Raw genomic sequence first — 16,422 nt, 5'->3', positions numbered from 1 at the left:
ACATGAACGTTGTGCACCCGTTCACCACATCAATATGGATCCCAGAGTATCTCAGCATCTATTAGATATTTATGACCGATCCTGTAGATATGCCATTAGTCTCAGAGTACGGTAACTCTTTAAAGGATATATTAATCAATGCAGGACTTTCTAAGACTGAAAGTTACATTTGGAGCATGTTAAATGATCAGTCTCTTAAAATATATTAAACATACTTTGCCACCTTTTTTTAGCTGTGTCCACCTAATGAAGCTGAGGTGGATACACAAGCACCATTTGTCTTTGTCTGCTAGCTCCGGCTCAGGGCTGCACACTAATCCAGTGTAATGATGCTTCTCTATTTGTCAGAGGAGGAGAGTACTACTTCACATGCTCAGCGCCCCCTCTGACAAGTAGAAAAGGATCACCTATACTGGATCAATGCATAGTCCTGAGCCTGAGCTATCAGACCAAGACAAACTGTCCACCACAACTTGTGTCACTATATAAGAAGATAAGACAGCACTACTCACTGGAATCCTCCAGAGGAACCTTGTAGTGGCGGTACCAGCAGTGTTCAGTCCCGTCCTGCTGGGCTCCCAAATGGCATAAGACAGAAGATACTGCAGCACTCTTTGTCTTTCAAAATATTCCCGTAATTATTTCACCAAACAAGCGACGTTTCGACTCTATGAGTCTTTTTCAAGCTCCAAAAGAGTCAAAACGTTGCTTGTCTGGTGAAATAAATAAGGGAATATTTTAAAAGACAGAGTGCTGCAGTATCTTCTATCTTATACTATGTAGACACCGGTATCAGTGAGTAAAAAAAAAAAAAAAATAGGGGGCGTTACCACTACCACCAATGTAAGTGATCTCGACAAAATATTTTCAATAAATTACTTCTTTCAACATGATTTCCCACATGTTTTTTTATTGACACAAACTTCCTGGGCTCTAATAAAATAATAAAGGCATTTACACACCTTTCCAATCCCAATCCAGCGCTACCACTCATTCCTCTTCCCTGGCTAGCCAGTGACTTACTGTTTTGGCTGCATTGATGACATCCAGGACACTGCAGGAGCTAATCACTGCGGTAGGACGGTGTGGCAGCACTGGAACCGAAATTTGAGCAGAAGTGCTTTCAATTAGGCCCCCTTTCACACGTCACGTGAGATACCGGACTGGCATCCTGCTGAGTGCAGGAGCGCACGGCATCATTGGTTGCTATGACGCCGTGCCGCCGCTGCTGTACATCAATGCACCCGTATGATCTATACGAGTGTATTACTGTACAACAGCGGCGTCACGAAGCGCACAACGTCATAGCAACCAATGACGCGGTGCGCTCTTGCACCCAGCAGGATGCCAGTCCGGTATCTCATGGACCGTGTTTCACGGACGTGTGAAAGGGGCCTTATTCTCTCAGGGCCCCGGCAGTTTACCTTAATATATAAAATAATGCGGACAACCCCTTTAAGAATGTAAATTATGCCATATCCCTTGGTACCATAAAAATAGAAGTCGTTGTAGGAACTTTCCTCCTTTTTATTATGACCGTAAACTACATAACTCTTTTTCCTTTTTTTTGGACATTAGCAGCAAAATACTGGAACAACCCGCTTTCAGAGTCAAATGTCATGCAATACATCAAGAGCTGTTTCTCAGAACGATGTTGAAAACATACATTAATGATGAAGAGGTTCAATAAAAGAACAAAAGACTAGATGTAGCAATACATCCAATGAGGTATTTACATAAAAAGACTCAAAATTGAGCTGGACACAATAGAGTAAAATCATGTGTGTAAATACAGCAGCGGATCACAAAGGGTTTAAACAATTTATACAAGGACTCCTGACACAATCAATAAATATAATTTACCTTTCAAAAATATTCATTTCTGTGAAAAGGAAACAAGGAATCTCTGTTACAAGGGCAACCCGTATAGAGATTAATACGTCTGCTGCAATTAAAATGGTGGGGCATCAAATTATAATTTAACAATTGTTCAACTTTGTATACAAAGGTCTATTTCTCTGGATTTTTTTGTTAAAACGCTAAAATAAAATAAATTAAGAAAAGGTGCCCAAGGTAAGAGTCTTACATTAAAACAAGGCTTCTAAATTTTACATTTTGAAATTAAAAAAGAAACTGTTCGTTATTAATGTCCAATATTTCATTGCTGCTGTTTCTTGTACAAAGATGCTTTGCTCAACGTAAAATTTGTTCCAAAAACAAAAAGGAGAGGTGTATTCCTGGACGGCCTAGGGCTACATCTCTGGCAGTGTGCTTCTTCCATCCTTAAAATTCCTGGTGTGCCTTCTTACGAGAGGCTTTTCCCTGAGTCATGTATTTAGTGGAAAGGCTGCCTAGGGGAGGGAAAAATAAAAAATAAAATAAAAATGTAAATCAGTAAGGGGCCCAGAGAGGTACAGCCTGGCAGATAATGGTAATTTGTATGTAGTTACTGCATTTCGGCCACAACATGTAAGGGCACCTTATCATAAGCAGACACATACTACCTGCTGATGAGAGAAACATAATCGGAAACATTCAGCACAGTCCATCTTGATTGCAAGGTTAGGCCCGTAACCCTGTTGGAGGTCTACCACACCATATTATCATGGTGACAGGTGAGTCATCATATGTATATACTGTAGATTAACTAATGTCTAATCTTGACATTTTAAAAAGGTTTCTAGGATTTCCTCAATGTTGACCTAATGAAAGGATCATAATCATCTGGTTCCCGTGCTCTGGTCCAAGGCTTGTTTATTTCCGTCATGAGCTCATAGTTAATCTACAGTATATACATATGATGACTCACCTGTCACCATGATAATATTAGTGGCATAGAAATGCTTCCATTAAAGATGTTCCTCAGGGCATTATGGCTGTTCCAGAAACTGTTTATCTGAGTCATGGATCAGCCAGCAAATGAATTCAGAGGAAGGCCTCATTCAGACATAATAGGGGCACATTTTGACCATCCGCACCATGTTTACAATTCCCTGTCTGACCATGGGTCACCTGAATTTACAGGATCATATATGCCTATTATGCTACAAGTATGGTTCATTAAACCCAGAGGTCAGGAACTGCAGCAAAAAAGGGATGCAAAAAATGCACATTATGGCCCTTTGAATTAGCCTTAAGACTGGGCATACATATTAGACCGCTGTCAGACGCTCATTCGGCCAACAGCTATCAATCCCAACCCCTCCATAGACACACACAGGGAGAGGGGAGAAAGACATTGCAGGATACCTTTGGGCTACTTACCCAAGAACAAAAGCATAAGGCAGTTGAAATCTCAAATCTCCCCCATACACATTAGATGGTCGGCTGGTCCTACTGAAAGGGTTTGGCCGACATCTATCAAATGTTTATGGCTTATGGCGGCTTAAGACTTTAAAAGGGGTTATATGGCATCAGAAAAAACAGGTCCACTTTTTTGTTTTGTTCTACAGAAACACTCTTGTGGCAGCAGTGCAAAAAACAGCCAATGAACATGAGCGGCACTGTTTTTTATCTAATTTCTTATAACCCCTTTAAAAGGGGTCGCCCAGGATTAGAAAAACAGCCACTTTCTTCCAGAAACACCCAACACACTTGCCAAAGGGTTTAGATTGGTACTGCAGCTCCAATGAAGTGAAAAAAGCAGATCAGCAATACCACACACAACCTGTGGACAGGTGTGGAGCTGTTCCTGGACGACAGCAGCCATGTTTTGTGGTGTGAAAGGCATTTGTATGAAGCCTAGATGAAGCTTTGCATGCTGTAGTTCCTACAAGCATTTTCTGGATTTGGTTCTAGTAAGAACATTCAGGACTGAAAAAAGCTGTGCTGACAACTTCTTTTTCACAAAGTTTTAATTTTATGATTTTATGCAATTTAATGCGTTACAAAAAAAACTAAACAAAAAACACTAAAAACTGATAATTGACGGCTTTTAGAGAACAGTTTACCTGACTGAGGACTGAAAGACATCTTCGGTTTCCATTTCTCATCTGGTGACGGTACTACCTGAAATTTTGCACAGAATCATTGTCTGGATTCAGAACACAGGCAGTACAGATTAGCCTTTATTTGCAGTTTTGTAGTAAAGTGCAATTTAATATGAGAGTGCACTTTCACATATTTTTGGTAATATGGTTTTAGACTTCAGGGTGAATTATGGGACTCTTTTGCAAGTGCTGGTCCATATAAATGAGCTGGAATTTGGAACCGTAGGGTACAGCCATATAGAACTGTGGCAAAATCCACATAGGTTACAGGCGCATTTGTCATGGATTTCATCCGGTGCACTGCAGGTGGGAGTAGGCAGCATAAATTTATGTGCTATGGTCAATTTATGTGGATGAGATTTTGTAAAATCTCATTGACTTTGCTTATAGTGTAATACACTGTGGATTTTCCACCGGCAATTTCGCAGAAGAAATTGTGCAGCGTATCCAACAGGTGTGTACATATCAGTTATAAAACAGATAGCACATGGTTAGCCACAGTGTACAAAAATGTATATGTGAATAGCCCCACTGACTTGTATGGGTCTGTGTGCTGTCCATTTTTGAAACTGACAGCAAAAGGTAGAGGTGTGTGAATAAGACCAAAGGGTACGCTTCCTGGGCTGTATTACACACAAATGTCAGTGCACACTGCACCAAATCCACGCAGATTTGGAAACCCCATCAAATGACATGTCACTCCTTCATGAAGTTTATATGCAGAAACCCCAATAGGTCAGCTGCACACAGATTAGCTCCACTGAATGAAGCCAATATGCGTGCAGACCCGAAGCCACTAAGGCAGGGATGGCCAACCTGTGGCTCTCCAGATGTTGCAAAACTACAACTCCCAGCATGCCTAGACTGCCTACAGCTTTCAGCCTACAGCAGGGCATGGTGGGAATTGTAGTTTTACAACAGCTGCAGAGCCGCAGGTTGGCTATCCCTGCACTAAGGTCTTGAGCAGGGATGTCCAACCTGCTGCAACTACAATTCCCAACATGCCCTGATAGCTAAAGGCTGTCCGGGCATGCTGGGAGCTGTAGTTTAGCAACAGCTGTAGGGCCGCAGGTTGGGCATCCCTGGTCTAGAGTATACACAGGTATGACTAGCAGCGTCATCCCACTTCTTTTCTATGCAATACTACAGATTCATGCTAATCCCATGGATTGTGCATGGGCATATAGTCAAGTAATCCGCAGATTCCTTTACACAGTATCTTACAGTAGACTGCTCATAGTCACTCCACTTTTAAAGGGAATCTGTCACCATGAATCGGCTGGCAGCATGGTATAGAGCAGGACATGAGCAGACCGTTATATATTAAAGGAAACGATTCAGTAGAACTTGTATTTTATACATTTAAATTCCTGCTCATTCTGGGCTTTGAAGTCAAGGAGACTCCTAACCTTTAGGACTTAGCTAGCTGCCAATCACTGATAGGACCATCTCCTCGACTTCAAAGCCCAGAATCAGCAGGAATTTAAATGGCCAAGTTACATAGTTAATACGGTTAAAAAAAATACAAGTCTATCAAGTTCAATTGAATCTTTTCCCATAAACCTACATATCAATCTGCTCAGCTCCTCCTGCTCTGTAACATGCAGCCTGCAGCTCACACCATGTTCAACATGACAGGGTCCCTTCGACTGTACAACGTTCACCCTTGCTCTGAAGGTAAATGCAGGACTGTTCACTGTGCTTTTCTGTTACTGTAAAGGAACTTCCTGATAAAGGACACCCTAACATTATTATTTATTGGGAAACACTAAAAACTTTCTGCCCTGAATTCAACTAAATCAGGTATATAGTGGTATCAAGCCAGTGTTGGGGCCCCGGTTAGCTTGTCGGGGCCCTGGGTTTCAGTAGTTGTGGGCAGTGGTGTAATTTTCACTATATATTACTTATTAGCCTTTTCAGTTGTGACGACATTACAGTGACTATCCCTACTTATTTATTGTCTTGCACTATCTAGAGTGGATATCACTATATGCTGCGAGGCCCCTTGTATGATACTTACAGTAATTCTTTGTCATGGCGCGTCTAGTCACAGTCTTATGTATTCTTTCTGACACGTCTTATCAGCATTATGTACCCATTCATTAATGCCGATTAATATATATGGACACCAAATATGATATTTCATGGTGCTGTGGTCACAGCTTTCTGTATCCCTCCATCAATGCTGACTAACATAGGTATTGATACTTACCATGATGTGTCCTCTCCAGTAAAAGCTGACTTATTTACCATGATACCCTTTTTATGATATCTACTATGGTGTGGCTCCTTTGAACATCACTAGTTTTAACTGGTTTAATTGATATCCGCCTTTAGCTCCACTCACCTATACATAGCACGATCGTGACAAATTTGGGGGCATGCTCCTGGTAACATAGGATGATACACCATCAGAGGTGTGTTTTACCACACCCCTGTATCCGACTGGTGTGTCGTCAGTGCCTGCATACGCCCCCTATAGGCAGAGTCTGCCCTCTTTCATAGCCATTCTACCTCCTGATACCAGTGGTGGTCAGCACATTATGGGAAAAAATGTATCAAAAGTGGTGTAAAGGAAAACTGGCTTTGTTACCTAATCAGATTCCACCTTTCATTTTCCAAAGGAGCTGTGAAAATGAAAGGTGGAATCTGACTGAGCTGAGCACTGCTCTGAATTAGACTTTAAAAGGGAACCGGTCATGTGTTTATCACTAGCCCTTATTGTAATGACTCATTTCAATAGTATATTCTTCCCCCTTTTTTTCACATTAGTAATATAGTACCTTTTCATTCCTCGTTATTCATTTTCCCTCCAATTAAAATAAACGAATGACGTCACAAATCACGCCCCATCTTATTATCTACAGCTCTTTTTTTATTTTCATTGTGGCTCCGAAGTCTCGTTTCAAATCCCGCGCATGCGCGCAGTAACGCCATTCTCCCGGACCCTCTTTCGTATACAACGCGCATGCGCCAGTTATTTTCCTTCCAGAAGCTTCAAGTTGTTGTTTAGCCACGTCAAATAACTCCCGCTTCTACTAGTTTACGAAAGTGAGGATAGACCGCGCCAGTATATCTCCAACGCATGCGCAATTTACTTTATGAAGTTTGAATGGTAGTCATTACACTAGTCAGACAGCACGCATGCGCAGGATTTTGAGCGTCTGAACAAGTGAATAGGGGAGTGGCTACAGTGCTGAATAGAAAAAATGCTGGACTCAAATCAAAAGTTATGCGTCACGCTGGACTCAAATCAGCTCAAGAGCATGCAGTGCAAGGCTTCTTTACGTGTATATTATGAGGCTAAGCGGTTATCACACCACTAAGTGAATAAATCTAAGGTACTTTTTAACAGTTAATAATTGTATATAATGAGTTATATTATAATCAAATAACCACATGACAGGTTTCCTTTACACAGCTCTCTGCCTGTGTGCTCCTGATGAACCACTCCCTTGAAGTGAGTGGGGAAAGGCATTGAGCAGTCGGGCTGATTAGATCATGTCAGCTCAGCTAAAATTCTAATTCAGAGCAGTGTGGTCAGCTCAGATAATATTCTAGTCTAGAGCAGTGTAGTTGCAACTCAGCCCAGCCTTTGCTTTGATCAGGGGGGAGGACACATTACTGACACCAGCTACTATCCTTGCTGCTGATACAATATATTGGGATCTAGTCAGAGGGTAGCCATTATCCCTTTTGAGCAGTCGGCAGTTGGGCTGATTATGGTTTGTCAGCTCAGTTAATATTTTAATCCAGAGCAGCATGGTAACTGGGCTGCTAGTTGCAACTCGGTCCAGCCTTTGCTCTGATTAAGGGACCATTCAAACGACCAAGCCGTGTTTTTGCGGTCCGCAAATTGCAGATCCGCAAAACACAGCAGTTGCCCGTGTGCGTTCTACAATTTGAAAAACGGAACGGGCGGCCAATTACAGAAACGCCTATTCTTGTTTGCAATTGCAGACAAGAATAGGTCTTTTTTGTGGGGCTGCAGAACGGAACTACGGATGCAGACAGCACACAAGTAAGCTGTCCGCATCTTTTGCGTCACCATTGAAATGAATGGGTCCGCACCCATTCCGCAAAATCGTGTAACAGATGCGGACCCATTCATACGATCGTGTGAATGAGCCCTAAGGCGGAGGGCTCACTACTGACACCAGTCCGAAACATGTTGCCAATATCCTGCTGGTGATCCATGTGGATCTAGTCAGAATTAAACTTTTGTCCCCACTGCCCTCTTCTTATTAGTGGATTCAGAAGTGGGGTTATACCTGTAACTTGGAACTTTATCATTCCCGCCATCTCTGGCCACAGTATTTAGTGATGACACTCCGTATATAGGTTTCTTTTCATTCCCTTCCTCCTTACAATTCATTAGGCGGGATTAGTATCTAAGTTGTGGTCACCACTGAGAGAAAGAGCCCCGGCAATCTATCAGGGGCCTGATTTGGTTGAATTCAGGGCAGAAAGCTTGAGTTTTTAGCGTTTACTTTATCAGGGAGTTGTGAACACACACCTAGTCATCTATTCAGTTAGTCAGACATGCTGTAGAGCAGGCATGCTCAACCTGCGGACGTCCAGCTGTTGCAAAACGACAACTCCCAGCATGCCTTAACAGCCTACAGCTATCAGCCTACACCAGGGCATTGTGGGAGTTGTCGTTTTACAACAGCTGGAGGGCTGCAGGTTGAGCATGCCTGCTGTAGAGTAAAGCTATAACCAGGCATGGTCAAAATAAAGAATTTGATCAAATATTAGTCTTTCAAGGCAAGGAATCAAGAACCACATAAGGATAGGTCATCAGTTTATGATCTTGAGAATGAATGTGTTCTAGTGTAGATTCAGCGCTGCATACCCTTTTAAGTTTTCCCTATACAGAGGGGCTCTGGCTATCTGTCTGCAAAAGGGAACTGCAGCCCACCCCAATGATTTGAATGGGGTGGACTGAAGATACCTGTAGAGCTGGTGGTCATAAGGTGATGTCATATCGCCAGGATTTGCTACAACTTTCCGCACTGCATTTACAACACAGAAAAAGCCATTATTGTCCCTTGTTTCTGGTTTTAATTTTGCTTGAAATGGTTACCTGGATAAACCTTCCCTGGTGTTTCAGTGGACTGGATGCTGATGGAGATCCAAAAGGTGCATCAGACTTGGGGCTGCCTACCATTAAAAAGAAAGAAAATTCTAGAAAAACGAGTTCAAAATATTCAGGTCAATAATTATATCAGCAAGACACTTCCAAAATTAACCAAAAAAAAAAAATCACTCTTCTATGATACATAAAATATGCCTCCAACAGGTCAGAGTTGCTCACCTGCTGCCCCTTTGTATTGAGGACACTCTTTCTTGATATGGCCTTCTCTTCCACATATGAAGCAGCGCTTTTCCCTCAGTTCTTCCTGTCGTCTCCACTTTTCACTAGAATGTTTGGGTGTCCTCTCTCTGCATGCTTCAAGAGAGCTCCGGGCCCCCTGATACAGCTTTTTGGGTGTGGTGCACTGCTTGCCGTCCATATAAAAGCCATCACCTTCCATGCTATTATTCAACTCCTTATCTTCAGGTTTCCGTTGTTGCCGTTTGTCCACATATCTTTGGTTTTCATTATTTCGCCTCCTAACTCTAAAAAAAAGGAGCAAAAAAAAATAAAAATGGACAGTTAAGCATCCTTTTACAGTGATAGAATCACTGCCCAGAATTAGAACAGAATGATGATATGCATGGCCATGGGCTCTGTTCAATGACGGTGGGGGGTGAACAAGCAATCATTAATGGGATCGTTCGTACCCCTTAGGGCTCATGTACATGAACGCATTTTATTTCAGTGTCCGTTCCGTTTTTTGGGGGGTATCGTATGCGGTACCATTCATTTCAAGGTGTCCGAAAAAAAAAAAAAAGGAGCATCCAGTTTCTGCAAAAGAATAGAACATGTCCTATTATTGTCCGTATTACTGACAAGGATCGAATTGTTCTATTAGGGGCCGGCTGTTCCGGCAAAATACGGAATGCACACGGACGTCATGCGTATTTTTTGCGGACCGCAAAATACATAGGTCGTGTGCATGAGCCCTTAAGATGCATTTACATGAACTGACCGAGCAGGCAATTACTGGGGAAGAAGCGTTCCTTCCTGATAACTGCCTGCTTGTCAGTGGAGGAAAGGGCTCCATTTACATGCTGCAATCACCTCCACTGTATGGGGACAAGTGATGGTTACTGCTTATCGCTCGCTCTCATGCAGATTCATTGCTCATGGGCAGCAGATCATGCTGTGTAAACAGCAATCTGCTGCCCTAAAACAAGGATTTAATGTGCTGATAAAGTCACTCGATAATCAGAGGCACCTTTACACTGGCCGATTATTGGGAACGAGTGTCAGTACTGTTTATTTCCAATTCTCCACCGGACAAATGTCTGGTGTAAATCCAGCACTATTCTCATACATTTTATATTACGTCAACAGTACATCCCTAGTTTACATGGAGTAATGTGCTGCTGAAAAAACGGCTGATCAGTAGACTGTACATGGGACAATGATCATGAACGTTTGGCTGGATGCTGACCTGTGTAAAGAGACCTCAAGTCGTCTACCTATATCATTCAAGAGAGTTCTATAGGAACTGTCTGAGATAGGAATACCCCTTTAATGTTTGGTAATATGTTCCAAAATACATAAACTGAATAAATCACTTTTTCCTGACTTTACAAAAAGCGTCCAAAAGTGTCCAATATCTCATCTACATAGGCTATACATGTTCAGAAAGTTATATTGTTTTTATGTCAGGAATATTAAGCGATTTACTTACTTTCTCCTCATAGGGCAGTCTTTCATAAAGTGTCCAATTTTGCCACAAATGCGGCAACATCTGTCATTTGGAGCAACTTCTCCTTCAGTCAAAAGTTCTGGATCAAAGAAATATTCCTATAAAAAAAAAGAGAGAGAACAAAAAAAATAATAGCCAGCTAGCTTTTGTTGTTTTAGGGATCGACCGATATTGATTTTTTAGGGCCGATACCGATAATTTGTCAACTTTCAGGCCGATAGCCGATAATTTATACCGATATTCTGGGTATTTTTATTTTTGAGGAAAAAAAAAAATTTCCTACACAAATCTGCTGAAAATTAATGTTTATTGTTAACGTGTATTATTATTTTATTTTTTTTGTAAATCTTTTTTATTTATACTTAATATTTTTGTGTTTTTTTTTTTTTTTTTTTTACTAACTTTTAGCCCCCTTAGGGACTAGAACCCTTGTCCCATTCACCCTGATAGATCTCTATCAGAGTGAATAGGATCTCGCACTCTCCCTGCTGCCCTGTGCTCTGTGCACACAGCAGCATGGAGCTGACTATGGCAGCCAGGGCTTCAATAGCGTCCTGGCTGCCATGGTAACCGATCGGAGCCCCAGGCTTACACTGCTGGGGCTCCGATCGGAGGAGCAGGGGAGAGGGGATCCTGTGGCCACTGCCACCAATGATTAGAACTGGGGGGGCGCACTGCGCCACCAATGTTTTTACTATTGGGGTGGGGGGCGCACTGCGCCACCAATGAAGATACCTCTCTTTCACATACAGCAGGCGGGAGCTGGCTGCAGAATCACATAGCCGGCTCCCGACCTCTATGAGCGGTAGCTGCGATCCGCGGCACCTAAGAGGTTAACTACCGCGGACCGCAGCTGCCGTTCATAGAGGTCGGGAGCCGGCTATGTGATTCTGCAGCCAGCTCCCGCCTCCTGTATTTGAATTAATGAAAGACTCATCTTCATTGGTGGCGCAGCGGCCACAGCCCCTCCCCTCCTCTTGTCTTCCGTCCTGTCATTGGAGGCAGCAGCATCACAGGGGGAGGAGACACTGCTTCCTTCTCCCCTGTGCTGCGGAGGGAACACAGAACGCGCTGAGAGCAGCGTGATCTGTGTTCCCAATACGTTATCGGTATATCGGCAAAATAGATGCCGATAACATTCAAAATCCTCAATATCGGCCGATCATATCGGCCAAACCGATAATCGGTCGATCCCTATTTTAGATAATTAAAAAAAACTTGGCCAAGCCGTAAAATGGCTTAATATGTTATTAAATCAAAAAAATAAGTTAGTTATACTCCTCCTTTTCTCTAGCGCCATTCTCCTGCCACTGTTTGCAGTTAAGTGCTAGGATACTTCTGCAGCCAATCATGCTCCTCAGAGGTAGTGATTGGCTGCAGCAGTGACATTCCCTATAGCCGTCTATAAACTAACAGCATCAGGAGAACCAGACCAGCCCTGCCGAGAATGGCACTGGAAAAAAAGGGGGATATAACTATTTATTTTATTTGTTCTAGAGCCCCATTAGGGACAGCTTGATGCTAATGTCAGTAGCGCTATATACAGTACAGACCAAAAGTTTGGACACACCTTCTCATTCAAAGAGTTTTCTTTATTTTCATGACTATGAAAATTGTAGATTCACACTGAAGGCATCAAAACTATGAATTAACACATGTGGAATTATATACATAACAAACAAGTGTGAAACAACTGAAAATATGTCATATTCTAGGTTCTTCAAAGTAGCCACCTTTTGCTTTGATTACTGCTTTGCACACTCTTGGCATTCTCTCGATGAGCTTCAAGAGGTAGTCCCCTGAAATGGTTTTCACTTCACAGGTGTGCCCTGTCAGGTTTAATAAGTGGGATTTCTTGCCTTATAAATGGGGTTGGGACCATCAGTTGCGTTGAGGAGAAGTCAGGTGGATACACAGATGATAGTCCTACTGAATAGACTGTTAGAATTTGTATTATGGCAAGAAAAAAAGCAGCTAAGTAAAGAAAAACGAGTGGCCATCATTACTTTGAGAAATGAAGGTCAGTCAGTCGGCCGAAAAATTGGGAAAACTTTGAAAGTAAGGGCTATTTGACCATGAAGGAGAGTGATGGGGTGCTGCGCCAGATGACCTGGCCTCCACAGTCACCGGACCTGAACCCAATCGAGATGGTTTGGGGTGAGCTGGACCGCAGAGTGCAGGCAAAAGGGCCAACAAGTGCTAAGAATCTCTGGGAACTCTTTCAAGACTGTTGGAAGACCATTTCAGGGGACTACCTCTTGAAGCTCATCAAGAGAATGCCAAGAGTGTGCAAAGCAGTAATCAAAGCAAAAGGTGGCTACTTTGAAGAACCTAGAATATGACATATTTTCAGTTGTTTCACACTTGTTTGTTATGTATATAATTCCACGTGTTAATTCATAGTTTTGATGCCTTCATAGTCATGAAAATAAAGAAAACTCTTTGAATGAAAAGGTGTGTCCAAACTTTTGGTCTGTACTGTAAGTGCATAAAATAATAATAATAATAATATGGTGTCATTTAGCTCAATGTAGAACAGACCACTGTTTCAGTCTACTGAAACGCAAAATGAAGGACACTGCTGGCGGATAAGTGAACCCATGCTCGTCCTCCTTCAGCAGTCTCCATGTGTGATATTCCTTTCCCTTTTTATCCTGGATTGCAGAAAGATAACTTCTGCACTTACTTTGATGGGAGCAGTGCTGCAGTAACCAGCTCTGTCCACTACACAATGAATGGAGCTGTGCAGAAGAGCTGATCGGTGAGGGCGTCTGATCTCCCTGCTTTTCCCAAGACTAATCCATCAATATTAGAGTACCAGAAAACCCATTTAAACAACAAATGCATATATTAAATGTAGAAAAGAATCTCCCCTGGTAAACACCACATACTGAAGCCAGGTTTTTTTTAATTCCAGGGTAAGCGCATTTGAAACAATAAATATATGTGTATGTGTTTCAAGGGTATAAACATAATTATAAATAACATTTCCAACAATCACGTTCCAGTCACCATTTTGGATGGATATTCCTTGGGGATTCCTTTCACTGGAGTGCCAAATAAGCGCCTTCCATTGATAAAAGCTTTCATTATAAAATTTGTCACTATGATGGAAGAAAGATAAAATATTTATATCAAGTCGATAATCCATACATAATATAGTACAATATGCAAATATTTCCAATACTTACTTTTCCTGGATAATCCAGCTCCCAAGTTGTGAGTTAAGTCAAAAGGATCTGGTAATATAAATGGAAAAGGTGGACAATCGGTATGCTCCATATTACATCCAAAATATAAAAGTCTAATGTTCGGAGGACAATGGTACGTTTTCTGGGGGAATCATTTTATGTAAAAATGGGCTTAGAATGAGTTAAAGTACCAATAAATACTCACCTCTCAGACCCTCTACCGCTGCGGTCCCCAGACCTCTCCACTTCCAGGTCTATCACTAAGGAAATGGCTTGGACTGCCAACTCAGCCAATCACTGGCCTCATCAGCGACCCACTTTGGCCACTGACTGGCTGAGCATTTCCTATGTGTGGCGCAGGGAACAGAGCCGCGGTTGAACAGTAGTGGCAGGCAATCGGTGAGGGGAGTTAATGATTGCTTCATCACTACTGTATGGAGCGCAGCCGTTTTCTAAATGATGTCATTTTTTTATATTGCTAATTTTTACATATACATTTATACAGTGTAAAATAATGGAAATGCAGAAACATTACAGGTTTAGGAACACATATATAAATGTCCATAATTATGCAACACTAATACAAAGGATTCTGCCATATTATAGCCGATTATTAAGCGGGATATCAACACGAATGTACCTTCAATGACAATATACTTGGAGGTCCACTGCTTTTTAAAAGTGGTCAGCAAACTCTTTTTTCTGATTGAGATGACATGCTCTTTAAAATCAAAGTCTTCAGTGTAAAAGCGAAGGAGGCCCACCCAGAGTTCACCAACAGATTCCTTATTTTTTCCAAATTCTGGCCAGTACTTTGCCTAATAATTAAAGTTTGTGTTACTTTTTAACCACTCAGTACAATATTGTAAAGTACACTAGTCGGCTGTGAAGGAGTTCAAAGAGAAAAAATGCAAATGCAATGTGCATGAAGATGTGCCATTAATTCTGCTGGCAGGAATATCTACAGGGGTGCACAACCTTTTCTGGATGGGGGCCACATTGTCAGCCTCAACCAAAATCCAAGGACTGAAAATAAAACTTAAAGGGGTATTACCAACTGAAATACTACACTGCTCAAAAAAATAAAGGGAACACAAAAATAACATCCTAGATCTGAATTAATTAAATATTCTTCTGAAATACTTTGTTCTTTACATAGTTGAATGTGCGGACAACAAAATCACACAAAAATTAAAAAATGGAAATCAAATTTTTCAACCCGTGGAGGTCTGGATTTGGAGTCACCCTCAAAATTAAAGTGGAAAAACACACTACAGGCTGATCCAATTTTGATGCAATGTCCTTAAAACAAGTCAAAATGAGGCTCAGTAGTGTGTGTGGCCTCCACGTGCCTGTATGACCTCCCTACAACGCCTGTGCATGCTCCTGATGAGGTGGCGGACGGTCTCCTGAGGGATCTCCTCCCAGACCTGGACTAAAGCATCTGCCAACTCCTGGACAGTCTGTGGTGCAACGTGACGTTGGTGGATAGAGCGAGACATGATGTCCCAGATGTGCTCAATTGGATTCAGGTCTGGGGAACGGGCGGGCCAGTCCATAGCATCAATGCCTTTGTCTTGCAGGAACTGCTGACACACTCCAGCCCCATGAGGTCTAGCATTGTCTTGCATTAGGAGGAACCCAGGGCCAACCGCACCAGCATATGGTCTCACAAGGGGTCTTAGGATCTCATCTCGGTACCTAATGGCAGTCAGGCTACCTCTGGCGAGCACATGGAGGGCTGTGCGGCCCTCCAAAGAAATGCCACCACACACCATTACTGACCCAATGCCAAACCGGTCATGCTGGAGGATGTTGCAGGCAGCAGAACGTTCTCCACGGCGTCTCCAGACTCTGTCACGTCTGTCACATGTGCTCAGTGTGAACCTGCTTTCATCTGTGAAGAGCACAGGGCGCCAGTGGCGAAATTTGCAAATATTGGTGTTCTCTGGCAAATGCCAAACGTCCTGCACGGTGTTGGGCTGTAAGCACAACCCCCACCTGTGGATGTCGGGCCCTCATATCCACCCCCTTGTGGAGTCTGTTTCTGACCGTTTGAGCAGACACATGCATATTTGTAGCCTGCTGGAGGTCATTTTGCAGGGCTCTGGCAGTGCTCCTCCTGTTCCTCCTTGCACAAAGGCGGAGGTAGCAGTCCTGCTGCTGGGTTGTTGCCCTCCTACGGCCTCCTCCACGTCTCCTGATGTACTGGCCTGTCTCCTGGTAGCGCCTCCATGCTCTGGTCACTACGCTGACAGACACAGCAAACCTTCTTGCCACAGCTCGCATTGATGTGCCATTCTGGATAAGCTGCACTACCTGAGCCACTTGTGTGGGTTGTAGACTCCGTCTCATGCTACCACTAGAGTGAAAGCACAGCCAGCATTCAAAAGTGACCAAAACATCAGCCAGGAAGCA

At 42.6% G+C, this 16,422-nt stretch overlaps 1 protein-coding gene across 2 annotated transcripts in view; it reads right to left on the bottom strand.

The window, feature by feature from the left end:
- Positions 1-1,512: 1,512 nt before the first annotated feature.
- TUT7 (terminal uridylyl transferase 7) overlaps positions 1,513-16,422 on the bottom strand; it is a 96,564-nt gene continuing 81,654 nt past the window's right edge. The window contains exons 22-29 of one of the 2 annotated variants that reach the window (XM_040417003.1): positions 14,645-14,822; positions 14,005-14,052; positions 13,826-13,917; positions 10,796-10,911; positions 9,307-9,611; positions 9,076-9,152; positions 3,951-4,008; positions 1,513-2,351 (exon numbers count right to left, since the gene is read on the bottom strand). In XM_040417003.1, coding sequence (XP_040272937.1) covers positions 2,284-2,351; positions 3,951-4,008; positions 9,076-9,152; positions 9,307-9,611; positions 10,796-10,911; positions 13,826-13,917; positions 14,005-14,052; positions 14,645-14,822 — 942 coding nt within the window. In that variant the 3' untranslated portion in view covers positions 1,513-2,283. The remainder of the gene's footprint in view (positions 2,352-3,950; positions 4,009-9,075; positions 9,153-9,306; positions 9,612-10,795; positions 10,912-13,825; positions 13,918-14,004; positions 14,053-14,644; positions 14,823-16,422) is intronic. The other variant, XM_040417004.1, reaches the window with a different exon arrangement.

The sequence above is a fragment of the Bufo bufo genome, chromosome 2 (genome assembly GCF_905171765.1).
Source record: "Bufo bufo chromosome 2, aBufBuf1.1, whole genome shotgun sequence".
NCBI classification, from domain to species: domain Eukaryota; kingdom Metazoa; phylum Chordata; class Amphibia; order Anura; family Bufonidae; genus Bufo; species Bufo bufo.
Note: the sequence above shows the minus strand (reverse complement) of the source record. Positions and strands in the feature narration are given on the sequence as shown.